We start from the raw sequence: 26222 nt of genomic DNA, 5'->3' as shown, positions 1-26222 counted from the left end.
CCGCCCTCCTTTTGAGATGCTATACGGGAGGAAGTGTCGGACCCCGATCTGTTGGGGCGAGGTCGGTCAGCGTGTCATTGGGAGCACCGAAGTGGTGCTCAAGACGACAGAGTTGATCCAGCAGGTTCGTAGTAGACTGCAGACTGCGCAGAGTCAGCAGAAGAGTTACGCCGACAGGAGGCGTTCAGACTTGGAGTTTCAGGTGGGTGACATGGTTCTCTTGAAGGTATCACCCTGGAAGGGTGTCATCAGATTCCGAAAGAGGGGCAAGCTGGGCCCCAGGTTCATTGGTCCTTTTAGGGTTATGGCCCAGGTGGGTCGGGTCGCCTACCGATTGGATCTTCCAGCAGAGCTTAGCCATATCCACAACACTTTCCATGTTTCTCAGTTGAGGAAGTGTTTAGTGGACGAGTCGGCAGTAGTACCCATGGAGGATATTCAGGTTGATAGCAACCTGAATTATGTCGAGAGACCAGTTGCGATCTTAGATCGGAAGGTGAAGACCTTGAGGAACAAGGTGATTCAGTTAGTGAAGGTGCAGTGGCAGCACCGGAAGGGTTCAGAGTGGACGTGGGAGTCCGAGGAGGAGATGCGGGAGCATTACCCAGAGTTGTTTCCAGAATCAGCGGCAGCAAACTTCGAGGACGAAGTCTAAGAAAAGTGGGGGAGAGTTGTAACACCCCAATTTTGGTATGTTATTTAAATAATTTTTTTTCAAGTTTTCATGAGGAACTCGACGAGTCAGTAGCCAGACTCGTCGAGTTGAGTCGGGATATTGAGCACGTGTAAGTTGGCGACTCGACGAGTCCATATTCCGGACTCGGTAAGTCCGCCAGCCTGGACGAAACCCTAATTTCAAGGGTTTGCACCCTATTTAATCAACTTTTGGGACCCCAAGTCAGCCCCCATCACCCCCCCAGAGCATCCTTCTCGAAACCCTAGAACTCTATTAGCATTTTGTGTGATTTGGTGTGATTCTTTGATGATCTTGAGAGAAGAAGGAAGGTAGATCAAGAGGAAAAGAAGGAGCTCCAAGATCCTTGTGGCATTTCAGAGTATAGTAAGGTATAACTCGACCCTTTTCTGTTTCTATGCTTTAATCCCCATTGGAACACCATTAAAGCTATTCTTGAACCATTTCTTGGCTTGGTAGTAGCATAGAGGACACATTGAGATGAATAGCCTTCGGATCTAGCTATGTTTGAGTTCCAGAAGCCTAGATCTAATACCTTTATGGGGCCATATTGCATGAAAGCCCTAGATCTACTCTTATAGTGTGTTTTGAGCCTTAAACCTTCGTTTGGTGTTTATTTACACGTAAAGTTGGAAACTTTACGTGTTAAACAAGCCCTTAGAACCCAGATCTGCGAATGGAATGAACTGGATTCAAGCAGAATCGAGTATATAGTGGTTGCATGTATACGACTCGGCGAGTCGTTCTTCAGACTCGACGAGTCGAGTTACGAGTCCCCTGTTTTCCCCTTTTCGAGTTATGTCGAGTGGAGCTAGTGAGTGAGAGTGGACTCGATGAGCTGGAGGTTAGACTCATTCATGGAAGGGATCCACGAGTCAATGCCCTGACTCGACGAGTTTAAGGCAATCTTCATGTGTAACACCCAAAGTCAGGAAGGCCAAGAAAGGAAAGGAAACCCCAAGTTTAAGGGATGACTCGTCGAGTCCAAGGAGGAACTCGGCGAGTCCGAGCGGGATCCGGGTCAAGGAGTTAGTGACCTACTCGGCGAGTCGGCCAAGGAGACTCGGCGAGTCTGGTCTGAACGAGGAAACCCCTAAATTCGGGACTTGGAGCCTGTTTAAACGTCTCATTCTCTCCCTAGGGTTCCTTTACTGCCTCTCTAACCCATAACACCGAACCCTAAGCCCCATTGTTGGTCATTCAAGCTTCCAAGCCATTTTTGGGTGATATGAAGGAAGAAGGAAGAGGGAAATCATTGAAGCTTCAAGGATTGGCCTTAGATCCAGAGTTTGTGGAACCTTTCAGAGTTATTGAAGGTACTAAGTCGTTTCCTTCATTTAGATCTATTCTAGTTATGAGTTTTGGGGCTTTTAAGCCATATTTAGATATCCTTTTGAGTTAGAATCCAGATCTGAAGTTGCTACTTCGGATTTAAACACATTTTGGCCTTGTGAAGCATAAAGTGATTGCCCTTAAGTTGATTATAGAGCCTCCTTGCCTTAAACCCTAGTTTATGGTGTGTTTAGCATAGATCTCCTTCTCTACATGTAAAGTTTGCAACTTTACGTTAGGAATAGGCTTGGGAAGGGTAGATCTACAGTTTGGAGTCCATTCATGAATCAAAAGTCCTTTGCATGTATGAAGATCTGAATGGACTCGGCGAGTCCTTTGAGTAGACTCGGCGAGTAGCATGAAGATTAGGAGGAACTCGACGAGTGGGATGAACAACTCGTCGAGTCGGATGAAGATTGCCTTGGACTCAGCGAGTCTATTCTTGGACTCGGCGAGTCAGGTCACTAAACCCTAAACCCTTCGAGTTGAGACTCGAATTAGTGAGTCGAGTGGAGACTCGGTGAGTTGGGCAGGTCAGGACTCAGAAATCGGTAGACTCGGCGAGTCATGGATTGACTCGGCGAGTCGAGTCGCGAATGGAAGGACTTTGAGCATATGAACTTGTAACACCGTAAATTTCAAGACAAAATTTTCATTTAAAATAATCATTTTATTCTTAGAACACTTGTTTAAAATCTCATTCATAATTGAATTACAAAACATAGTTTCATTTTCACTTGCATAGAAAACCAGGATCCTCCAAAATATGACTTTTTCTCTAGTGTGTACAATCCAGCCGGTGTCGTCTCGTGATACTGAAAGAAACCTGAAAACTGTTGGAATAGTGTCTAAGGCTGTAACTATATCCGGTTGTGCATGGTCCTTTTGGGTTGCCTTCACCATAGCAACTTGATAGGATGATTTATTAAGAGAGAATAAATATTATTAATATATTATGGGAATAATATAATGAATAATATATTTGTTATTTGATTAATATAAGTCATAGAATTAATTAGAATTAATTTGGTGACTTAAAGAGATTAATTAAATAAAGGGGTATAAACTGTCAATTGTTTGATAGTTAAGCTTTAAACTGTAAATCCATTTGGATATACTATGGACGAATTCTAAGAGGATTAGGATAGCTAAAATTGTCCATTAGAGTTATCTAGGAATGGATTTGGATAGCCTTAAGAGAAGATTATCTGATAGGGACTTATCTGTAATCCTTAAGGAGTCTACAAGTATAAATAGACCCCATGGCTGATGGAATTCGACACTTGACCTAAAGTAAGGAACCTCTGGTCGAAATTCCTCCCCTCTCCTCTCTCCCAAATCATCCTCCTTGCTTTGGTGTTTGTAAGCCATTAGAGGAGTGACATTTGTGACTCTAGAAGCTCCAAGACCTCAAGATCAACAAGGAACTCAAAGGTATGATTCTAGATCTGTTTCAATGTCCTTGTTTAACCTAATTAGTAATTAGAAGTCTTGGATTCAAAGCATGTTTATTAGAAAGCCTAGATCCAAGCATTAGGGTTTTGCATGCGCACATAGGAAAGTTCTTATGGCTAAAACCCATCAGGGTATCAGAGCCTAGCTTGGTTTTCTGTAAATTGTTGCTTGATTAACTGAAACAAACCTGCAAAATTCGAATTTTTGGTTTCTGAGTCATGGACTCGGCGAGTTTCAAAGTGGACTCGGCGAGTAGGCCTGACTCGGCGAGTCCCTTTGTGCACTCGGCGAGTCCAGGCGTCAGGAATGGCCAGATTCGGGATTTCTTTGTGTTTATCTTATCTTAACTTACCATAAACTAATTAGATCAATGTTAATTCGTTTTTCTGAACAATATAACTATTATCTTGATCTAGTTAAAGGTAATTATCAACTAATTAAATATTTAATTTCCTTATATGATAATTAATTGATTATTTTGATTATTTTGGTAATTATCTTAAAAAAAAAATCTTGAATAAATCAAATATAGATAATTAGGATATTAATTGTTAATTGGAATTATTTGTTATTTGATCCTCCATGTTTTAAATGTTTAAAACCTACCCTCATGTTTTGAAATTTACTTTTGTGATTAAAAGTTTTAATTTAGACAACTTAAATTTCAAACCCAAGATTTTAAAAGTTTTAAAATACAACCCTATACTAATATGATATTACTAGAATAATATATATGTATAACTAAATGCTAGTCTTACCGTTAGTAGGCCTCATTCACGAAGCCGATCTATAAGGTGGGTATAAGGTTGCGGCCTATAAAATGGCGCTTAATGGGTGTACACTCACACCCACCGCTTGCTTGATTGGTGGAGGGTCGTTAGCCGAACGGGTAGGATAGGGCAACCTCATCCTCTCATTAAAAGTATAATAAGAAATATAAAGTAACTACACATATTTTAAAATTTCCCAATCCTAGTTACTTTAGGAAAAGTGAATTGATGCAATCCCATGAAATTACACTTTGCACCTTGGTAAGATGTTAGTGGAGCGTGTGTGGTTTACCGGCACACTAATTGGTTCTAAGCGAAGGTGGCAAAGGGTGATTCGTTGTTTATCATAGTTCGATGGAGCGTGTGTGGTTTACCGGCACATCGAATAGGTGATTGTTACAATGAAGGCGCCATGTGAATTTGCATGGTAATTCACACCCGCTTTGTGATCCTCGGCATCCCAGTCACAAACAAGAGGGGCATATCGAGATTTAAACATGCCATTGAATAGTTTCAATGAATCTCATCCTAACCTAGGAATTCTCAAAAACACTTAGGACTAATAGTTTAAGTTTCGTGATGGAGAATTAGTGAATCGTCATTCACTTACCTTCAATTTATTTGCATCCCTTTTCTAGTATGTAAATGTTATTGTTGGATCCTAGCCCTAATTTTCCTATTGGGTGATAATTAGGGATTCTTATTCTAATCTATCTTTGTCCTTTTCTAATTGTAGATGTCGAACGCAAACAACGCTGCTGCTAGTTCTTTCACATTGATGAGCCTTTGCCAAAAGGTCACCTTTGATGGAACGAACTTTAGCGAATGGATAAGATACATTCGCACCATTGCTCGCTATGAGGACAAAGAGTATGTCCTTGATGAGAAGCTCGAGAAAATCAACACCGAAATCGCTACTCCAGCCGAAATCACCGCCTTTGAAACTCATGAGCGAGATGCAACGAAGGTACATTGCATCATGATCGCCACCATGAACTCCGAATTCCAAAAGTCCTACGAGGACATGTACCCGTACGAGATGCACCAAGACTTATTGGAAAGGTACCACCAAAACGCGAGACAAGAGAGGTACGAGATTTTCACTAACATGATTTCCGCGAAGATGGGTCATGGAGAATCTCTTACCGTGCACTTGCAAAAGATGCAAAGGTATGTCGACCGCCTTCGCAAGTTAAATGTTGACTTCGGTGAGGATTTGGCGATCGACATGGTGCTTCACTCTTTGCCTCCGATGTACAATCAATTTAGGATGACCTACCACATGAACAAAGAAGAGGTCACCCTAAGCAAGCTCCAAGGTCTCTTGAGGGTTGCTGAGAGCAACTTTAAAGACAAGTCTGTTGCACCTACTCCCAATCCGCCCGCTGCTCCTGTCTTGGCTATTGGACAAGGGAAGGGAAAGAAGAGGAAAGCTTCATCGAAGAACTATCGCAAGGTGAAAGCCCGAGATGGTGCCTCTTCTAGTGGGACCAAAGTTGATCCCGCCAAGCCCTGCTCTAACCCGAAGGAGGCAGAGTGTCACCACTGCCACAAGATAGGACATTGGAAGAGAAGCTGCCCGGATTACCTGCAAGCAATCAAAAAAGGAAAGATCAAGCCATCTTTCGCAGGTATATATACAATCAAATCTAACGATTCTAATCATGCTATTTCTTGGGTTCTTGATACCGGTTGTGGTTATCACATTTGTTCTAATGTGCAGGGACTAAGAAGAAGTAGGGATGTGGAGCAAGGAAGGATCAATCTAATCATGGGGAACAGAAGATCGTCGCCTGTAACCAAGATTGGAGTGTATTCCTTAGTGCTTAGGAATAGTTTAGTTTTAGATTTGAACAATTGTTGCTATTCGCCAGAAATGGCAAGAAACATCATTTCATTTCATGGTTTATTTAGACAAGGATTTAGATTTTCTTTTAATAATGAGAATGGTTCTATTTTGGCTTATCTAAATGGTGTCTTTTACTTTGAAGCTATACCATGTAATGGAATATATGAAACTGTTATGATTGTTGATGACTTTGGAAATGATGTTTTGAATATTGATTCTTCCACTAGTATGGATAAAGCTTCCTTGTGGCATTGTCGTCTTGGACATGTCAACAAGAAACGCATAGCCCAACTCCAAAAGGATGGAGTGTTGGAGTCATTCGACCTTAGGGAAGATGACACATGCGAGTCTTGTTTGCTTGGAAAGATGACTAAGTCGCCCTTCACAAGTACTTGTGAAAGGGGCGAGGGTCTATTGGACCTAATACATACCGATGTATGTGGACCGTTTAGATCAACCACGAAGGATGGGAACCGCTTCTATGTGACTTTTACCGATGACTATAGTAGATATGGGTATATCTACTTAATGAAGCAAAAGTCAGACACCTTTGAAAAGTTCAAAGAGTTCAAGAATGAAGTGGAGAATCAATTGGGCAGGAAAATCAAGATGCTTCGATCCGATCGAGGAGGAGAGTACCTAAGTCTTGAATTCCACGATTATCTCAAGGAGTGTGGAATAGTTTCGTAATTGACGCCTCCTAGGACACCGCAGTTAAATGGTGTGGCAGAAAGGCGTAATCGAACCTTATTGGATATGGTTCGCTCTATGATGAGTCGTGCTTCACTACCAATCTCTTTTTGGGGGTATGCCTTAGAGACTGCCGCCCATATCCTTAACCGAGTCCCTACTAAGAAGGTTGCCAAAACACCTCACGAGATGTGGACAGGGAAAGCTCCCTCGTTGGCACATATCAAGGTTTGGGGTTGCGAGGCTTTCGTAAGACGAGATACTCACGACAAGCTTGAACCTCGAAGTGAGCGATGTATTTTCATCGGCTACCCGCAGACATCCTTTGGATATCTCTTCTATAGACCGAAGGACAATGTTGTCTTCGTTGCGAGGAGAGGAGTTTTCCGAGAGCGAGAACTCATAAGCCAAGGAGACAGTGGGAGGCAAATCGAACTTGAAGAGATTCAAGAGTCGATGGATGAAGGAACCTCTACCGCTGGCACTCAACCCGAGGAGGAAACTCCGGTTGAACCAATTGACGAATCCTTACCTCTTAGACGTTCCGATAGAGTTAGAGTTCATCCCCAGTTCTATGGCTTTCATATTACTACCGAAGGGGACACGTATATTAGTGATGGTACACTAGTAAATCTTGATGAACCTAATAGCTACAAGGAAGCCATGGCAGGCCCGGAGTCTGTAAAGTGGAAAGAGGCAATGGATAGCGAGATCCAATCCATGTATGATAACCAAGTTTGGAATTTGGTTGATTACGTGCCCGGACGTAAGACCGTTGGGTGCAAATGGATCTTCAAGAAGAAGACCGATGTGGATGGGAACGTACACACATATAAAGCGCGATTGGTCGCGAAGGGCTTTACTCAAACTCCCGGAGTTGACTATGATGAGACCTTCTCACCAGTTGCGAAGATTAAATCTATTAGAGTGATGTTAGCAATTGCCGCATTTCATGATTATGAGATTTGGCAAATGGATGTCAAGACCGCTTTCCTTAACGGAAAGTTGGTTGAGGATGTTTACATGGCTCAGCCAGAGGGGTTTGTGGATCCGAAGCATCCGGATAGAGTGTGTAAGCTTGAGAAGTCCATTTATGGACTTAAGCAAGCATCTCGCAGATGGAATCTTTGTTTCGATGAGAAAGTCAAAGAGTTTGGATTTGTACGAAGCGAAGACGAATCTTGTGTATATGTCAAAGCCAGTGGGAGTATAGTAAGCTTCCTCGTTCTATATGTCGATGACATATTACTCATAGGAAACGACATCCCGACTCTGCAGGAGGTAAAGTCCTGGCTCGGGAAGTGTTTCGCTATGAAGGACCTCGGAGAGGCCTCTTACATTTTGGGAATAAGGATAATAAGAGAAAGAAGTAAGAGACTAATTGGACTTAGTCAGAATACTTTACTTAGAGAAGGTACTAAAACGTTTTAGTATGGAAAACTCAAAGAAGGGAGAACTACCGATACAAAGTAATGCCAAATTGAGTAAGACTCAAAGTCCGAGTACCGAAGCTGAGATAGCAGAAATGAGCCAAGTACCATACGCTTCCGCAGTTGGCTCAATCATGTACGCTATGACTTGTACTCGCCCTGATGTAGCCTTCGCTTTGAGCATGGTTAGCAGATATCAAGGGAATCCTGGCAAAGCCCATTGGATAGCGGTGAAGAATATCCTTAAGTACCTTCGGAGGACGAAGGAATGGTTCTTAGTCCTCGGAGGAAGTGATGACTTGAAGGTGCGAGGGTATAGTGACGCCAGTTTTCAAACCGACAGGGACAACTACCGTTCGCAGTCGGGCTGGGTCTTTACCCTAAATGGAGGAGCAGTGACATGGAAAAGTTCCAAGCAGGAAACCGTAGCTGATTCAACGTGCGAATCAGAGTACATTGCAGCGAGCGAAGCGTCGAAGGAGGCAATATGGCTAAAGAACTTCATCGGTGATCTTGGAGTCGTACCTGCCATAAAGGAGCCAATGGAGATTTTCTGTGATAACGAAGGTGCGGTTGCCTTAACCAAGGAACCGAGGGATCATGGTAGATCAAGACATATCGACAGAAAGTATCACTTCATTAGACATCGTGTAGAAGAAGGACAACTCGTAGTTAAGAGGATATCATCAGAAGATAACCCAGCAGATCCGCTTACGAAGGGACTGAGTAGGGTTAAGCACTTGCAGCATGCTAGGAGTATTGGGCTGAAGGATGATATTAGCATAGATTAGATAGTATTAGAAACGTGTAATAGATAAATGTAATTGACATTTGATGATTAAATAAAGGAGTTTTATTTATGAGTAATGTTACTATCTTATGTTAATTGTTTAGCTATTGTTTCACTTTGCATGTTTTGACTTCCAGAATAATTGAGGTTATTAGGAATAATCGAATTATTCAAATGGTCCACAATCGTTCATATGTTGGAAGTAGATATGAAAGAAGATTGTCGTGAATTGGTGTGTAGAATGTCTAAATGATGTTAGACATAGCAAAGGATTGCTGCAACGTTCATGAGTGCTTATGAACTAGTTTTGAGCATTGGAATAAACCCGCGCTTGCTGGAATCACCTTATGGAATAAGATATAAAAGGTGATCGCAAGACGATAATATCATATAGTCTTAAAACCTAGATATATGGTTTATTATTTGTTAATTGATTGTACATTGATAATACGAAAACGCATCAGTAACTTGGTGTTATAAAACGTATTGTTGTGTATAGTTGGTAAATGAATAAGTAAATGCATATAAGTCGAAGTTTATCTGTAACTTTTATCTAAGAAGGTAAAAGCGATATCTCGGCCGCTCGATGATTTGATTTGACTTATGTGCCGGGCCCGGTCAGAACTGAATTGATGTGTTCGATTAAGTTCTATGTCAAATAAATCAGAGATCGAGAAACCTAAATGCTTGACTAACCATTCCATAGGATTGTCAGCATGATATCTAACAGAGGACTGTACGTTCCCTTATCTAAAGGACAAGATTGATTAGATCAGAGTTGACAGCGTCTTTGAGAGCTACGATTGCAAACCAAATTGTACTTGTATAGTTACTAGACTTATCCAAGTGGGAGACTGTTGGAATAGTGTCTAAGGCTGTAACTATATCCGGTTGTGCATGGTCCTTTTGGGTTGCCTTCACCATAGCAACTTGATAGGATGATTTATTAAGAGAGAATAAATATTATTAATATATTATGGGAATAATATAATGAATAATATATTTGTTATTTGATTAATATAAGTCATAGAATTAATTAGAATTAATTTGGTGACTTAAAGAGATTAATTAAATAAAGGGGTATAAACTGTCAATTGTTTGATAGTTAAGCTTTAAACTGTAAATCCATTTGGATATACTATGGACGAATTCTAAGAGGATTAGGATAGCTAAAATCGTCCATTAGAGTTATCTAGGAATGGATTTGGATAGCCTTAAGAGAAGATTATCTGATAGGGACTTATCTGTAATCCTTAAGGAGTCTACAAGTATAAATAGACCCCATGGCTGATGGAATTCGACACTTGACCTAAAGTAAGGAACCTCTGGTCGAAATTCCTCCCCTCTCCTCTCTCCCAAATCATCCTCCTTGCTTTGGTGTTTGTAAGCCATTAGAGGAGTGACATTTGTGACTCTAGAAGCTCCAAGACCTCAAGATCAACAAGGAACTCAAAGGTATGATTCTAGATCTGTTTCAATGTCCTTGTTTAACCTAATTAGTAATTAGAAGTCTTGGATTCAAAGCATGTTTATTAGAAAGCCTAGATCCAAGCATTAGGGTTTTGCATGCGCACATAGGAAAGTTCTTATGGCTAAAACCCATCAAGTTCTATGCTCAAGATGGTTAAATTGGAAGCCCATTGGCCCATTAGGTCCAACAAGGAAATCCTAATCCAAAATGGATTTAAACCGGGATTTCAAGGTTTTCCAATTCTGTGTTGACTATTTGTAGTGCTTGAATGAAGTATTCGATGAAGTTTTGTTGTTATTGAATCAACATCATACATGCTTTCATATTGTTGATTCATAATTGATATAAGTGTTGTAGTTACAAGGCCTCAAAATACCTAGTTGTGTGATAAACTTACTATGTAGTTCATGATAAACTCTAATATAAATATGAACTTTCATACATATTTTATGCTACAACTCAAAGTATACGTCCATACGATTCCAAAAATATAGAGAGGTGAGTGTGGGCGAGGCCCCGTACCTCACCAATAGCAGAGTGTGGATGGTGTTCCACATCTCATTAGCAGCAGAACAGGGGTGAGGCCCAAGTTAGGGAAGGAGTGAGTGTGGGCTGGGCCCATATCTCATCATCAGCAGGAGCATGGACGGGGTTCCATGGCTCATCAGTAGCAGGACAAGGGCGAGGCCCAGGATAGGCGAGGCCTTAGGACATGATCTGTTAGCATGAATTTAGTTTATGAGTTGCGATATGTTTATGTGCTATTATATGTTAGCGGGCGGGGCCCAGTGACAGGCGAGGCCTAAGTGAAACAGATCTGTATCCGAGCGGGGCTCGAAGCTAGGCGGGGCCTGGAGCGGCGGGGCCGTTGTAGCGGGCGAGGCCCAGGTTAGCGGGCGTGGCCCAGTATGTGCAATATGTGGTTAAGCATGGTATGTGGTAGGGTGTGGAACTCACTAAGCTTCGTGTTGACGGTTTTCAGTTTTGGTTTCAGGTACTTCCGGTAGCGGAGGGAAGAGCTCTGGGTGATCGTATGGCACACACCATAAATTAGACAGCCTGGGAATGTTTTACTCTGATAACGAACATGTGTTTTGGAAATTAATACTCTGATTATGTTTTGGATTGATGAATTTGCTTTAAGTAATGTTTTATTAAAAAAATTTAGTCTTGAATTTTGGGACGTTACATCATGCCTCAAGAATAGACTCGGCGAGTTGTTCATACAACTCGGCGATTCACAGCCAGAGTGTTCATCTGATGAAGGAGAACTCGACGAGTTGTTCATACAACTCGGCGAGTCGGATACAGATTGACTGAGTGTTAGTATCGAAGAGGAACTCGCCGAGTTTATGCCAAACTCGACTAGTAGTAGCGAGTAGAAGTAAGAAGGTGGGAGTAAGGACTCGACGAGTTGGTGACCCAACTCGACGAGTCAGGTCAACTGAATGTTGACTTTGACCGATAGGTTGACTTTGGCCGAGGGTAAGATAGTCATTTTACCCTCAGTATTATTATCAGTATTTTGATTGAGGGTACTTATGGAAATTGTAGTCGGGGTGAAACCAGAGCCGCAGCAGATAGATTCGGGAGCAGTTCTTTCAGCAGCTAGGCTACGAGGTGAGTTTCCTTTCAGTAGGAACGGGTCTAAGGCCACAATGCCGGTCCGTTTAGCTAGCAGTAGTTTCCGGACTTCGGTCCGATGCAGTAGTTAGTATGTTTGATGCCTTCGTGGCTCAGACAGGATTTATGTGTTATGTGTTCATGCTAGTTGATATGTTTATGCTATGCTATGTTATGCTCAGTCAGCTTCCGGACTTCGGTCCGATGCAGAGGGCAAGGCCCTGGTTAGTTCCAGACTTCGGTCCGATGTAGGGGACGAGGTCCCAGTCTGTTCCGGACTTCAGTCCGAAGCAGTTTCCGAGCTTCGGTCCGATGCAGAGGGAAAGACCCTGGTTAGTTCCGGACTTCGGTCCGATGCAGTTTCCGGACTTCGGTCCGATACAGTGGGCAAGGCCCAGTATGTGTTATATGTTATTGTATGGTATGTGGTAGTTGGGGGGGGAGCTCACTAAGCTTTGTGCTTACAGTTTTAGTTTTGGTTTCAGGTACTTCCGCAAGTAAAGGGAAGAGCTCGGGATGATGACATTGCACACACCACAACTTCAGTCTTATTCCTGGGAGTTTGTTTTGATTCATAGTTTGATTTGGCACAAATGTTCATGACATTTTATTATGAGTTGAGATATTTAACATATGGTTTCATGATATGACGATCAGTATATGATTTTTATTATTATTAAAACAAAAAATTTTGGGTCGTATTTTTGGATGTTACATTGTTTGTCCTTGTACCCCATAGCTAAAGGGATTGTTCTATATTTATGTGTGGATACGATAACCGCATAACTCATGATTATATTTCTTTCACTATTTGTTAAAATTAAATTCATCTTAATGTTGTCATCCCAACGAAGCGGATACAATTGTAACATTTTTTTTAATTATGTTTTTGTGCTCTTTACGACTTTAAATATTAAATAACTCTTTGAAAATACCGTTTTGAATCTTGACAACGTTATATCCTAATATCAAAATTCATGGCTAAAGATAAGGATAATGTCTATATCATGGACATTCTCAACACTTTGGTCATCTTCAAGACATTTCACATATACAATATTAACAAGTACAACCAACAAGATGATGTTTATAATGAGAACTTGTGGTGGAGTTATTCTAAAATAAGGGGGAATGATGCAAGGCATATTAAAGAATTATCAGTCTTTTATTAATATAAAGGAGCATGACAAAGTGGTTGAAAGAAGTTAATTTCAATATGTCAACTCATCAAGACTCACCAAGTCGACTCAGTTTGACTCGCTACCAACTATATTCACACTTGTGTTTTACTACCCGTGAATATCGGATCATGTATGGTATTTATACTTTTATCGGCAGATTCGTGACAACAATAAAGATCAGGAATAAAACATACCGCTTTCATTTATTTTCTTCAACAAATAATAATTAATTCTTGATTACTTTTTAAGAATTAACGATTTCAAGGTTTCAATATGAATTAAAATAAAGAATAAGCTTGATAAACTCCTCATCCATCTCAGAACTTCAAAACTAAAAACTGTTATACAACAAAGACAAGAAGTTTTGTCAGCAATAAAACTCACTCTATTATACTCTTACATTACACCAAAATTTACATAAAACTCATCAAGCAACAATCTTTAATCACATACGTATACATCTTTAATTTACATTTTGTTAGGTTTTATTATATAATTTGGATCATGAAGAAAGTGCCAGCTCAGCCCAAGCTAAAGAAGATGCCTTGAGCTCTGAAGAAACCGAAGTGTCGATTTTGCTTTCCAAGATTGCACACAAATCTTGCATTGAGACTTGATCTCGAGGCCTTAAATGAATGCAAATTGAAACCACTTCACATATCACCTTTAAATCTTCATCTCTGAAATGTTTCAGAGCAGGATCAACAACAGAAGCCATTTCTTCTGGTCTTTCAAGATAATCTTTAGCCTGTCAACCAAATTACAAGATTACCCATTATCATCTTATCAAGTTTTAGTTCAAGAAATATGTACAACATTGTATGCACAAAGTACAAAGTTTCAAGTAAGAGTGTTGTTACCCAATCTACTAAGCATCCTTTATCCTTGCAAAGTGGTGGGCGCCCACTGATTATTTCCAACAAAAGAACACCAAAAGCATAAATGTTTCCTTGGATATCTAACTGTCTTCCTTCCAAAGAACTTGGAAGAACACAAATAGCACCCTCATTGCTAATACATCGCGAGTTATTTTCAGATCTTGTAAGAATCGATTTCCAACTTTCAAAATCAACAAGCTACAAAAGTTCAAGAAAAACAGAAGTCAATATCTTTTCTTAAAATCCTTTTGGCTTCATTTGTTACACAGGACATGACAGAAAAACATAAGACCCTTTGAAGATTGAAACTTTAAGATGCTAGAAAAACGACCCCTTAATAAAGAATCATATCATATATCAAGATTTATAAAAAAAAAAAAAGAATTGGCACTTTATGATACTGTAAAAAAACATAAGACCCCTTAAAGGTTGAAACTTTATGATACTAGAAATACCAACCACTTTATAAAGAATCACATTGTATATCAAGATTTGTAAAAAATAAACTTTATGATAATATAAAAACATAAGACCCTTTAAAGATTGAAACTTTATGATACTAGAAAATACAGACCTCTTGATAGAGAATCACATCATATATCAAGATTTATAAAAAATGGCACTTTATGATACTAGAAAAACATAAGACCCCTTAAAGATTGAAACTTTATGATACTAGAAAATACCGACCTCTTGATAGAGAATCACATCATTTATCAAGATTTATAAAAAAATGGCACTCTATGATACTAGAAAAACATAAGACCCTCTAAAGATTGAAACTTTATGATACTAGAAAATACCGACCTCTTGATAGAGAATCACATCATTTATCAAGATTTATAAAAAAATGGCACTCTATGATACTAGAAAAACATAAGACCCTCTAAAGATTGAAACTTTATGATACTAGAAAAACGACCCCTTAAAAAAGAAACATATCATGTATCAAGATTCATCAAAAAGGGCACTTTTATGATACTAGAAAAACACAATACCCCACACGAGATTTAGTGTATACCTTAGGTGAAAAATCTTCTGTAAGATATACTGCACTAGAATTTAACTCGGATATAGTAAATGGTGGTTCAATTTCTGTGTGAAGATACTTTAGACCTTTTGCAATGCCTATAACAATCTTCATTCTTCTAGTCCAGCTTAGTTGGCATCCTTCTTCATCTAAAGTAAATAACAGCACAATGCTTTAGCTAATGAGATAATATTGCCCCAAGGAGAGAGGAGGAAGGGGGGACTTACAATGGAGGTGTTCATATAACGTCCCATTTGATGCATATTCAAAGACTAACATTCTTGTAAATGGAGTGCTTTCTATACAATAGCCCAGCAGTTTCCCTGTGTTCTCATGATTTAGTCTTGCTAAATCTGCTACCTGAACAATTTCCAAGAATTTAACCAAAACAGAATGAGATAAAAATTTAGGATAAAAAAGATTTATCTATTTACACAAAAATGATTCAATTTCAGATTTACTTTATTTCCAACAATCAAACGGGCAAAAGTAAACTTGATTTTTTACTGACAATAACAATGTAGTTTATCTTTTACCCATAATAGCAAGTACTTATACTTTTTATCCATAATATTAATAGCTTTCGTGATCATATATCTAATACATTAATCATTTATAACTTTCAAAAAACAGGCAACAAACTATAAAGGATTTTTAGTTCTTGTTATCTGCTTTATACCTCTTTCTGATAATAGAGCTCAAGATAGCCAGTCCAATGCTCTTCTTTGATGCAAAGTGATATCACTGCAATTTCGGGCCCACCTTTCATGGTCCCTTTGTAAACCAAACTATCTGATGAGGAACCGATAATGTTGCTAAAATCTTCACATGCTACTTCAAGTTCATGTCGATTGTATCTCATCACATCTTTCAACACATTCGGATCTACGTATAATCATCAAACAAACATAAATTCAAACATTTTTTTGCTTTTAATCTTTTTGGGTAACAAACTATTTCTTTTTTTTTTTACAAAACACCACTGTTCTAAGAAAACAATGGTGTTTTGTGGAAAAAAAATAGTTGGCATTAACCCAATCTTTTTTCATCAAAGCCCCATTTTGTTACATAGGTCAGGACAGGACAGGACAGGACAGGACAAGACAAGACATGACATAACATAACAGGACAGTACAGAACAGGTTGTACTATGTTTGACATGTACTGGACTTGGACTAAGACTGATGTCAATGGAGCAAAAGACGTAAATACCCTCCTCACCTGTATACATTGCCATATGGTCTCTATCACTTCTTGATTTCTTCCAAGGGATGATAATCGAAGGTTTGTTTTTGCATCTATGAATAGTTGTAAAAATAGCAACAAGAAAGAGCAAACCAACGGTTACTCCAGTTGATACTTCTAGAGCTAGAAGCCACACTGGTTTTGAAGTAGAAGTTTGTTGGTTGCTTTCATCTGTTGTAGGATGGCGCTTCATCTCTCCAGTATTACGAGTTTGAGCTTGAGGAGGAGATCCTGAATGGGTGATTTTAATTAGATGCAAGAAATAGCAACATACTTTCATTGATTTGTTTATTATAGCATTCTACTTTCATGTCTTCATTGATTTGCTTATTATAACCAATTATTGCAATGTCATCCAGATGTAATTGGGTAGATTTTTAAAAGTATCAGGGTGTAGCAATAAAAAATCGAAAGTAGAAAGTTAAAATTGAGTAGATTTTCCAAAGTATAATGTGTTAATAAGAAAAGATTTCAAAGTACAATGCTACGATAGGACTTGAAAGTAAGATGCTATAATACACAAATAAATGAAAGTAGGATGCTTTTTCTTGTATAAAACTGTACCACATTGTTCAGAAGTTCGTTGCTTGATATCTTTAATCGGTAGGCAATTCCCTTGAAAGCTTGTCCTACAAGAATAAGAAAAGAAAATAAGAGAGAGAGAGAGAGAGAGAGAGAGAGAGAGAGAGAGAGAGTATGCAATGATGTACACAAAAAAGGATGACATATATATATACCTAGGAAGGTACCCCAAGCACTTAGGTATGCTCCCAATAAGAAAATTGTATGAGAAATCTGCAACTTTTAAGGAATTCGAACGACAAAAACCTAATCTTGTCACATTTGAAGCAAACCTGAACCAAAATAATCATCAAATCAAGTGTGTATAGTTAATGAGGACATGACTTAATCTTGTAAGGTATATATGGGTGTTTCTTTTTGACTTAATGCAGAAAGAATGACTGGATATAGAAAGTCAGGAGAAATGAGGCTTTCCCCATTAAGTCATAACTTTATACAAATTCGTCATCATTTAATTTTTCATTCCTTTTCACCATGTGAGCCATCATTTTTCATCATTTACCCAAATGGCACTTAATGGAGAATAAATAAAAAAAGAAACAAGGATGACTTAATCTACACTTACATTCCTTGGGTGTTTGAAACAATGCTTGAAGAATTGCCACCTGGAACAGATCCTCTCAGCTTATTTCTGTCCAACCGAAGTTCTTGAAGGTACTTAAGATTCCCAAGCTCTGAAGGCAGTTGACCAGTCAACCCATTTGACTGCAGGTTTCTGAACCAATACAAATTTGTATAAAAAACTGAACAAAAACGCCTCTAAATTCAACCAAATCATTGAAAGTAGGCTTACATTTTAACAATGTTAACCAAATTCCCAATCTCATGAGGAATCGGTCCAGATATCTGGTTCATCCCCAAATCCAAAATTTTCAGGTTCTTTAGGGATCCAATTTCTTTGGGTATTGAACCAATGAGCTTGTTGCCATGTAAAATCCTACAAATGTAAACATTTTGCGATAAATTTCTGGTTTTATAATTTATTATGGAGTGTTACAAAAGAATATTGTGATTTAACAACTAATAATTCATTTTGAGATGTTATGTCAGCCTGTCAGGTTTCACTAGTAATTTTGTTATATCAAGGTTTCACTAGTAACTTTTCCAAATTAAAAGATTAAGTATAAGTAATTATACAGCAGAATTGCCTAAAATATATTGGTTTTTCTAGTAATTTTCCGTTTTTATTACACTCTTGAAGGTAAAATAAGATGTTGAAAGAGAACATACAGTTCTTGTAAGGCTGAAAGCTGAAAAAGTTCTCGAGCAATAAACCCCTTTATAGACGAGCCAGAAATGTTCCTGTAGAAAGATATTTTACAGCAGTTTCTTGATGTTATTGATTTAGGTCATAATAGTTCCAAAAATTGTCATTATCAGAGAGTCAAACAATTTCATAAATTAAGTCAACCTTCAATTTTGTTCATGGGAAATGAGTGTCAAATGAGATTACTAATTCTTGTTTACACTCGCAAAAGAGTTATTTGAAGTGGAGTCAAAATGTGAAATAATACAGAAAAAAGTCAAAGAAAATTCCTTACAGCTTTGTGACTTGATTTCCAGAGCAAGAAACACCGACCCAGTTACAAGGATCTGAATCTAGAACATTCCAGCTTGATAAAACCAATAATGGGTCATCAAATATGGCTTCTTTAAACATTGCGAGAGCATGAACTGCAAAATTCAAGAAATATTACAAACCCTAATCGAATTTCTGACTACATTGCTAAGATTATCATCATTCGGGATCATAAAGGTTTAAAAGATCATGTTTTCAGTGATTCCAGAGTTGAATTTGTTCAAGATCTATGCGAAACTACAAATTAAATGAGATATATGTACCTTCAATTGGTTGACCAGCATCGGTAGTAGCTAGAAACAGTCCGAAAGTAATCAAAAAAAGTTTTAATGGAATCGATCGTTTCATCTTAATCTCTCTATCACTTGCAACTTTCTCTCTCTAGAACACTATGAACTCGTCAAAGCAGGAGTGTCCAAGAAATTACATGAAAACCCATGAAATAAGAAGATTCGGGAACAAGATGGAAAGAGAAAATCAAGATTTTGGAGAACAGCGGTCGATAAAGAACCTTTTTCAAGTAAGCAGACTCAAAGGGATTCAAATCTCTGAATCGTTTGGCGAATCCGGAAAGGAAATCGGTAGAAAAATCTTAGTAGGTGAAGCTATAAAGATTGAAGCAAACCCCAGTTTAGTAAACTTGGATTCAAAGACAGGTTTGGTGGCAGACTGGCAGCACTGCTTCAAGAAATATACTTTTTTTACTTTTTTATGAAAAAGAAAGATCAAAGAATCACATAGTAGCGAAAATGATAAACATGGAAATGCAAAAGAAGGAATTTTGTAAAGTGGGAATGTTTTAGTGCTGTTTAATTGAAGGGAAAAGTGGTTTAAAGTTGTCAATTTCGGTGGAAATCATTTTTATTTTTAAGAGAAAAATTTTTAGGGTTTGGAGTGCCGTAGCAGGTTTTTAACCCTGGTTAATCATTGCTCCTAAAATAATTATTTAATCATTAATAAATATTAAAATAATACATAACTTTTATATTTTAAATGCTAAACATAACAAAAGTAATATTATAACATATATTGCTTCAATATACAATTTGGGGAAAATTCAACCACATAGATTTAGTATCAAATTATTCAAAATCCCCCCTTATTAAGGATTTCATCATTGCTACAGAGCTTGAACCTGTGATTTATGAAGTATTCAATGATTACTTTATCAAATAGTCAAAGGGTAGGTTCAATACATTCACATTCACGATTTTTCAATTTAAGTTCTTCTAAGTTATTAATTTCACCAACAAAGTTACATACAAAACTATAAAAATGTTTCTTGTCAAAATTTTATGGTTTTTGATGTATATAAATTGTCTAATTTTAGATATCTGGTTGGTCATTATGATTCACATTTTTTTATGATTTTGATCCATATCCTACATGACGAATATGTCATTCACTAATAATTTTATAATTATTTTCTTACTATTTTAATTAAGAAAAACAAAAAAAAAATCACACCCCACCTTCCACTAACCCACCCATGACCCACCCTCTTTCTTTCTTCCCTATTTCCGATCAACATCTCTCTATCTCTCTTTTCATTGTTGCCGGACACGATTACTTGTCGGACTATTGCCGCATGTTGGACACCACCCACCCTCTTTCTTTCTTCCCTATTTCCGAGCAGCATCTCTTTATCTCTCTTTTCATTGTTGTCGGACACGATTAGTTGTCGGACTACTGCCGCATGTTGGACACCACTAGCTGTCGGACCACCATTGTCATCAGAACACCACCACCACTTGTCGAATCTGCCTTGGAAAGTTCAAAAAATCCATCTCTCTCTCTCTCTCTCTCCCCGGCAGTCCAACGGTATCACCAACAGTCAACAACAAGATACACGTACAACAACTCCCTTACCCTAACTTCGATGGCGAAAAGAGGCCCAATGGTTTAAAATCAAGGCATACAAAGGTCGATGATGGCGACGGTTCAGTGGCAAAGTGCAGATTCGGTGGTTTCGGTAGAGATAGAAACGACGTTGTAGCCTTCCCCTTCATCACCACCTGCGCCGCCTACAACCGTCAGATGAACCTTCGCCCAAGCATCGTCAGTCTAAACCACTCGCCGCCACCACCTTCGTCTGCCTCCTTCCCTCACGAGCCGCCATTGCTTGTATATCCCCTAACATCATCGCACTTTTGCATCATCGTCGAGCACTCTATAGTTTCCGATTTGCATAGTCAATTTGCACTCTATCGATCTGTACTCTGCCAAAGAACGCATCAAATACATTCACCTATTAACACTCATCTCCATCACGGGTGACCAAATCTGACAGGTGACCTCAAACCTAATGTTGTCGTCTGAAAACCCTAGCTTCGTTTCGAGCATGAATCTGACAGAGAAAACCATAGCATCTCCCTTCATTCCCCTTTCGGTGGTGTTGGCCTTGGTCTTCTCGATCTAGATCTGTATCTCGATACAATAAACTCCGATGGGTAGCGGCGGTGACCAATAATGTAAGTAGATGACGACGCTGGTGAAAGTGGTTTGCATAAATGTAACAACCGGTTATTTCAGGTCAATAAAAGTCAAACACGTCAAAATTATAAGTCTAATAATTAAATAAGTTAAAATTTTAAATTCAATAAATAATGAATTATACCCCACTTTTAGTGTTTTCGGCCCACCAAAACTGAAATCATTTTATGGAACAAAGGCTTGACCGAAATCCCCACTAGGATCGAAATTCCTTTGGCCGAAATCCATCCCCACCGAGAACCCTTATCTGAGGACCCACCTATGGACCGAGAACCTAATCTAGACCGAAATCAAAGAGATTTCGGTTTGGAGGATAAGCTGAGAACACATTTCCAAATGGTGGCACATAATCCCAAATTGATAAAATACACATCCCTATGCATCTATCAAATCAATATATCCCCATATTTATATGCTTAAACCGAAAACACACTTCACAAATCACATTTACATCCAAAATCCTTCACGTTTTTCTCTCAAAGTTCTTAAGATCTTCAAGTAAACCTTCATATCTTCATATCATTGCTCAAGAACATCTTCAAATATTCATCCAAATTCCCAAAAAACTAAGTACATTCCAAGGATATATTGTAAGTATCCTTACATAATCTAGTGTTGTTTAACACTTTAAAATTGTTATTTCACTAATTTATATACAATATCGTGTTTAAATATTATTAGGGTACGACTATTTACATGTGTTCTAACCTGAGGATCCTCACTATCACTTCGTATTTAACCAAGAACACACACCCAAGATGAGTTTATACCCTTACGTTTTATACAATATTTCTATGTTTTATGGGGGGGGGGGATACAAGTCGAGCAAAATGGGTATAGTTATATAAATGAGCATATATAATTATTTTATTCCAACTTATTATCATGTCAAATTTGATAATTATATACAAAGAATTCACATTTCAATGAAACATTTATATAAACTATAATAGGTATAGTTTATGGAACATATACACTATTTTACCCGGTTGGGGGCACATAAAATAAGTATTTAAAAGAATGATTATTTTCATACTATGTAAACAATTACATAAAAACATTTCAAGAAAAATGAGTTTCATTACACTACACGTAAACCATTAATATAGCTTTGGAGACATTATCTTCAAGTACTTACCTAAGTACCATCAAAAGTCTTGTATTATAACCAGAGTCTCCTGGAGGGAGAGCGTGACAATTGTGTACAGATCTATACGAGACTGACAATCCCGAACCTAAGTTGTTTGCAACAACTAGACTGGCAGGTTTGGGGTGACAAATGTCGTAACATTCTGACACCTGAAGAACGTCGTAACAGGCCAACAGTCGCTAAGTATGGTTATAATAACTCACAATTTGGCATTAATAATACATTTGGTTTATGAATACATACACGTCTTCAAATGATTTTATTTATTTAAAACTACATTACATTATTCCTCAGTGAATAAAATTACATTTCAGAAAACATACAATGGGTTTTACACAGATACACTACAGTATACCGTATATACAGTACAATACAACTTACATATTGGGTCAACATATATTCAAATAGTTTTATAAAGATATAAAACTACATTAAACTATTTCACAGATACAATGATATTCATACATTTTCGGTCTTAAGATATTAAGACTACATTACATACTAAAGAAAATATTGGATTTTCTAGGAGAACATACTACCATTTTCAAGAAACAAAGACTACAGTACATACTAAAGAAAATATTGGATTTTCTGGAAAAAATTACACTAACATTTACAAGGAACAAAGACACATATTTTCATACAAAGTACTTATGAACTCACCAACTTAATTGTAGACACTCTTTTTAAAATCACTTGTGTTCTTAGGAAATTAGTAGACAAGAACCCACTCATGTTTTAGTGAACACGAAGCTTATTATTGTTACACCTTATATTTTGTTATATGCTTTTGGAGTCAAACAATGATTCAAATACAATGTAAATATTAAAGTATCAATACAATGTTTGTAATACTTTGACCTCTATATTTCAGTTGTTGTGATACTGTACATGACGTCATCTGCCCCCGAACGTTTCCGTTGTTTACTCGGTTTGGGGGTGTGACAGATTGGTATCAGAGCATTGTTTATAGTGAACTAAGTATATCAAACCACACAAGATATACACCTATAAATACAATGGGGCTAAGAAGCTCTGACTAAAAGTATACTTTTAAAATATAAGTATTTTATTAGAAATATACATACATGCATACATACCAGAAACAATATCACAATAAGAACTACATAAAAGTATTTAAATAAGTTGGACACTGCAGTTAAGCCTAGACAATTATGTAATCATTTTATGGGATAAATATAGCCTTAACTATTTAGTTTGATCTGGTCTCCTAATATTTTCACCAATTCATGAACTACTATGTAATGATCATACACACGCAAATACATAATTGATTCTTAAAGATAATTGAGCAACGTAAGATATATCTAAGATTATTATCTATGATTGAGACAAATAACCAAACACAATTATGATCAAATTATGTTCTTAGAACATATAAAGCTATTACCTTTATTACCTAATCTAAGATTTAATAAATCCTAGCTCTAGCAATTTAATGATCATAAACTGCTAGGTAATCAAGTTCATGTAATCAAAATGGTCATTCAACTACACTTAACTTGAATCAAAACAATAAACATTAAAACTTTAACATGCTAGGTAAAGATAAATCAAATAAAAGCTTAAACCAACTTCATAAGATCCATGATAAGCATGAAACTAACACATAATATTATGGTTTATCTATACTAAACGAAAGCCTAATGATTTGGCTACTCATGTCTAAACAAAAAAAAAACACATAAGAATTCAAGTTAGACATGATCAATCTAATTCAAACCAAATGTGTAATGCTAATTATTGCTTTGATCTTCAAATCTCTAATCTCCAATCTTCTTCTCTTCCAAGGGTTAGTTTTCGCAATTTTTTCTGTCCAGAAGTCGTCTCTCAAACCTAGCATATGAATTGCAATCCTCTTCAATTCGATTTATCAAAGGATATATATGGTTTCCTTGTAATGCCCCTAATGTCGTGAGATTATAGTGCTCGCGTCGTGAGTTCAACAGATATCTGTATTCAACAAGGAAACTTGTATTCCGCGTATTAGTCTTCTAGAATGTTCATTATCACGATGTGAATGGAAAGGTCTCACATTGTGAGCTTCTATCTCATACATATCATCAAGATCTTTCCATGAGCCACGTCGTGGTACTCTCTAGCTACGTCGTGTGGAGTGTATTTGCTTGATTTTTCTTCCTTTTAAGCTTCATTAAGCTCCTAGCTTTAGCTCTAGCCCATCCATATGCCAACATTTGTTGATTTCAGTCATTTTCCTTAAAGAGTGTCATTTTTTGCTACAAAATGTAATTTAACTCAATAAGTACCAAATATCTTCACTTTTAACCAAAATATAACAAAAATGTATCAAAATAATGCCTAATTAGATGTATAAATATGGCAATATCAGCACTAAAGCATTCCTTTAACGTGACCTAGTATGATTATCACTAAGTCTTAGTCTAATATTCTATGTGACTAATGAAAGTTAAGGTTCATCAACAATCCCAATGTTTGCTGATCTATAGTTGATAAGGAGCAACCAAGTAAGATCATATCAAAGGTAGGGTCCGTTTGATATATGGAGTATACTGTTTGGAAAACCCACTTTAAACACCTCACTAAATCTAGCATTGTCCTCACCCCCATAAGTAGTTTAATCTGTATAACGACATGGGACTATTGATAAATCTTATTTATAAGTTTATAATAACGATTGATTATAAATATAAGTTACACTTGAAAGACTAGAGTTTAGCTTAACTTACAATGTTTCTCATAGACACAATTCCGAAAATTGCACTAGCTGAGCTTCTACTCGATATCTACTACGTCTTAGGCACTCAGGGGTTGCAGGGTTTCGTTGGTATACTAGAAACTAAGGAAATTTGGATCTAATGCAAATAGAAGTCGAGGGATTGAGCTAAAGTGGTGAGATACGAGAAGCATATATGGAGGCGAGTATTTATAGCCAAAAAAATTTATTTGCCCGCCGCGCATTTGGTCAGACCGGGTGACATGACGCTTCCTGAGTGGTGACACTTGTCGCGATTTGGGTGGGCGTCAGATGCACGCCACACCCTTTGTCTAGTGCGCGCTACAAGCGAAGAATTTCTATTTTTTTTTAAAACGCATAATTAATTCATATGAGCTTCATTTTCGATATATTTTATATCCACATGTAGCTATCGACGAGATCTACAACTTTCTTTTAGGTGGATTTTCATACAATGGGGTTCTTAAACACACAAATTCGACCAAAAATCGACTCATTGAAGATGAAACACAAAAGGTATAGGCGTCATGGTCAACAGATGGGTGAAGGTCGAATCATAGGTGGTGGTAGTGAGATAGTTGAAGGTTGTATTGTGTGTGCGGCTGACTAGAAAAACTAAAGAGAATGTTGAAGACAATTGTGAACTGTATTCTTTGTGCACCCCTCATTTATCTGTACCTCTTGGTTTTGTTTTTAATTGTTTTTATTTTTTATTTTTTTTTGTTTTATCATTTGTTATTGGTATTCTTATTATCTTATTAAATATGTATAGGTATTATTATTATTACTATTGTTATAATTATTATTAAATAATAGTATCAAAAATATTTTTTTCAAAGTAAATTACTGAAATCGTGTTCTATCTCTATCCTTTTTTACGAACCATATTTATGTTATTTTTTATTTTAATTTTCGTACATGTTATACATTAAAAAAAAGGATACTACCCCACCTAATCTACATTTTCTTATAAATGAAATCTAAAAATGACACGTGTTAGTTTTTTAAAACGTCTCTTTGACACATGACATATTTCTATGATTTTTATTATTTCCTTTTTTTAACAAATCAAATTCAATTCAAATTTTGAAAATACAAAATCATATCCTAATACTATTATTATGTTTATTTTGCTTAACAAATTAATTCATAACTACTTACAATCGACAATATCTTGGTTTTTTTACGTTTATTATTTTTTATCTATATAAAATTTTTAAATATACCGACCGTTGTGACATCC

The 26222-nt window shown here is 37.3% G+C and overlaps 1 protein-coding gene across 1 annotated transcript; it reads right to left on the bottom strand.

Moving 5' to 3' along the window:
• Positions 1–13581: 13581 nt before the first annotated feature.
• On the bottom strand, positions 13582–19457 carry LOC145057070 (putative LRR receptor-like serine/threonine-protein kinase At1g63430). The gene is made up of 13 exons (XM_079004834.1): positions 18863–19457; positions 18562–18694; positions 18251–18322; positions 17814–17957; positions 17586–17735; positions 17176–17292; positions 17003–17067; positions 16415–16669; positions 15873–16078; positions 15421–15553; positions 15185–15342; positions 14146–14361; positions 13582–14033 (listed from the first exon to the last, which is right to left on the bottom strand). Exons 1-13 carry the CDS (start codon positions 18945–18947, stop codon positions 13788–13790), a joined length of 1980 nt encoding a protein of 659 aa, XP_078860960.1. The 5' UTR covers positions 18948–19457; the 3' UTR covers positions 13582–13787.
• Positions 19458–26222: the final 6765 nt, after the last annotated feature.

The sequence above is a fragment of the Lactuca serriola genome, chromosome 6, assembly GCF_051521515.1.
Source record: "Lactuca serriola cultivar US96UC23 chromosome 6, Lser_US96UC23_V15, whole genome shotgun sequence".
Lineage (NCBI taxonomy): Eukaryota > Viridiplantae > Streptophyta > Magnoliopsida > Asterales > Asteraceae > Lactuca > Lactuca serriola.
This window is presented reverse-complemented; position numbering and strand designations above follow the sequence as displayed.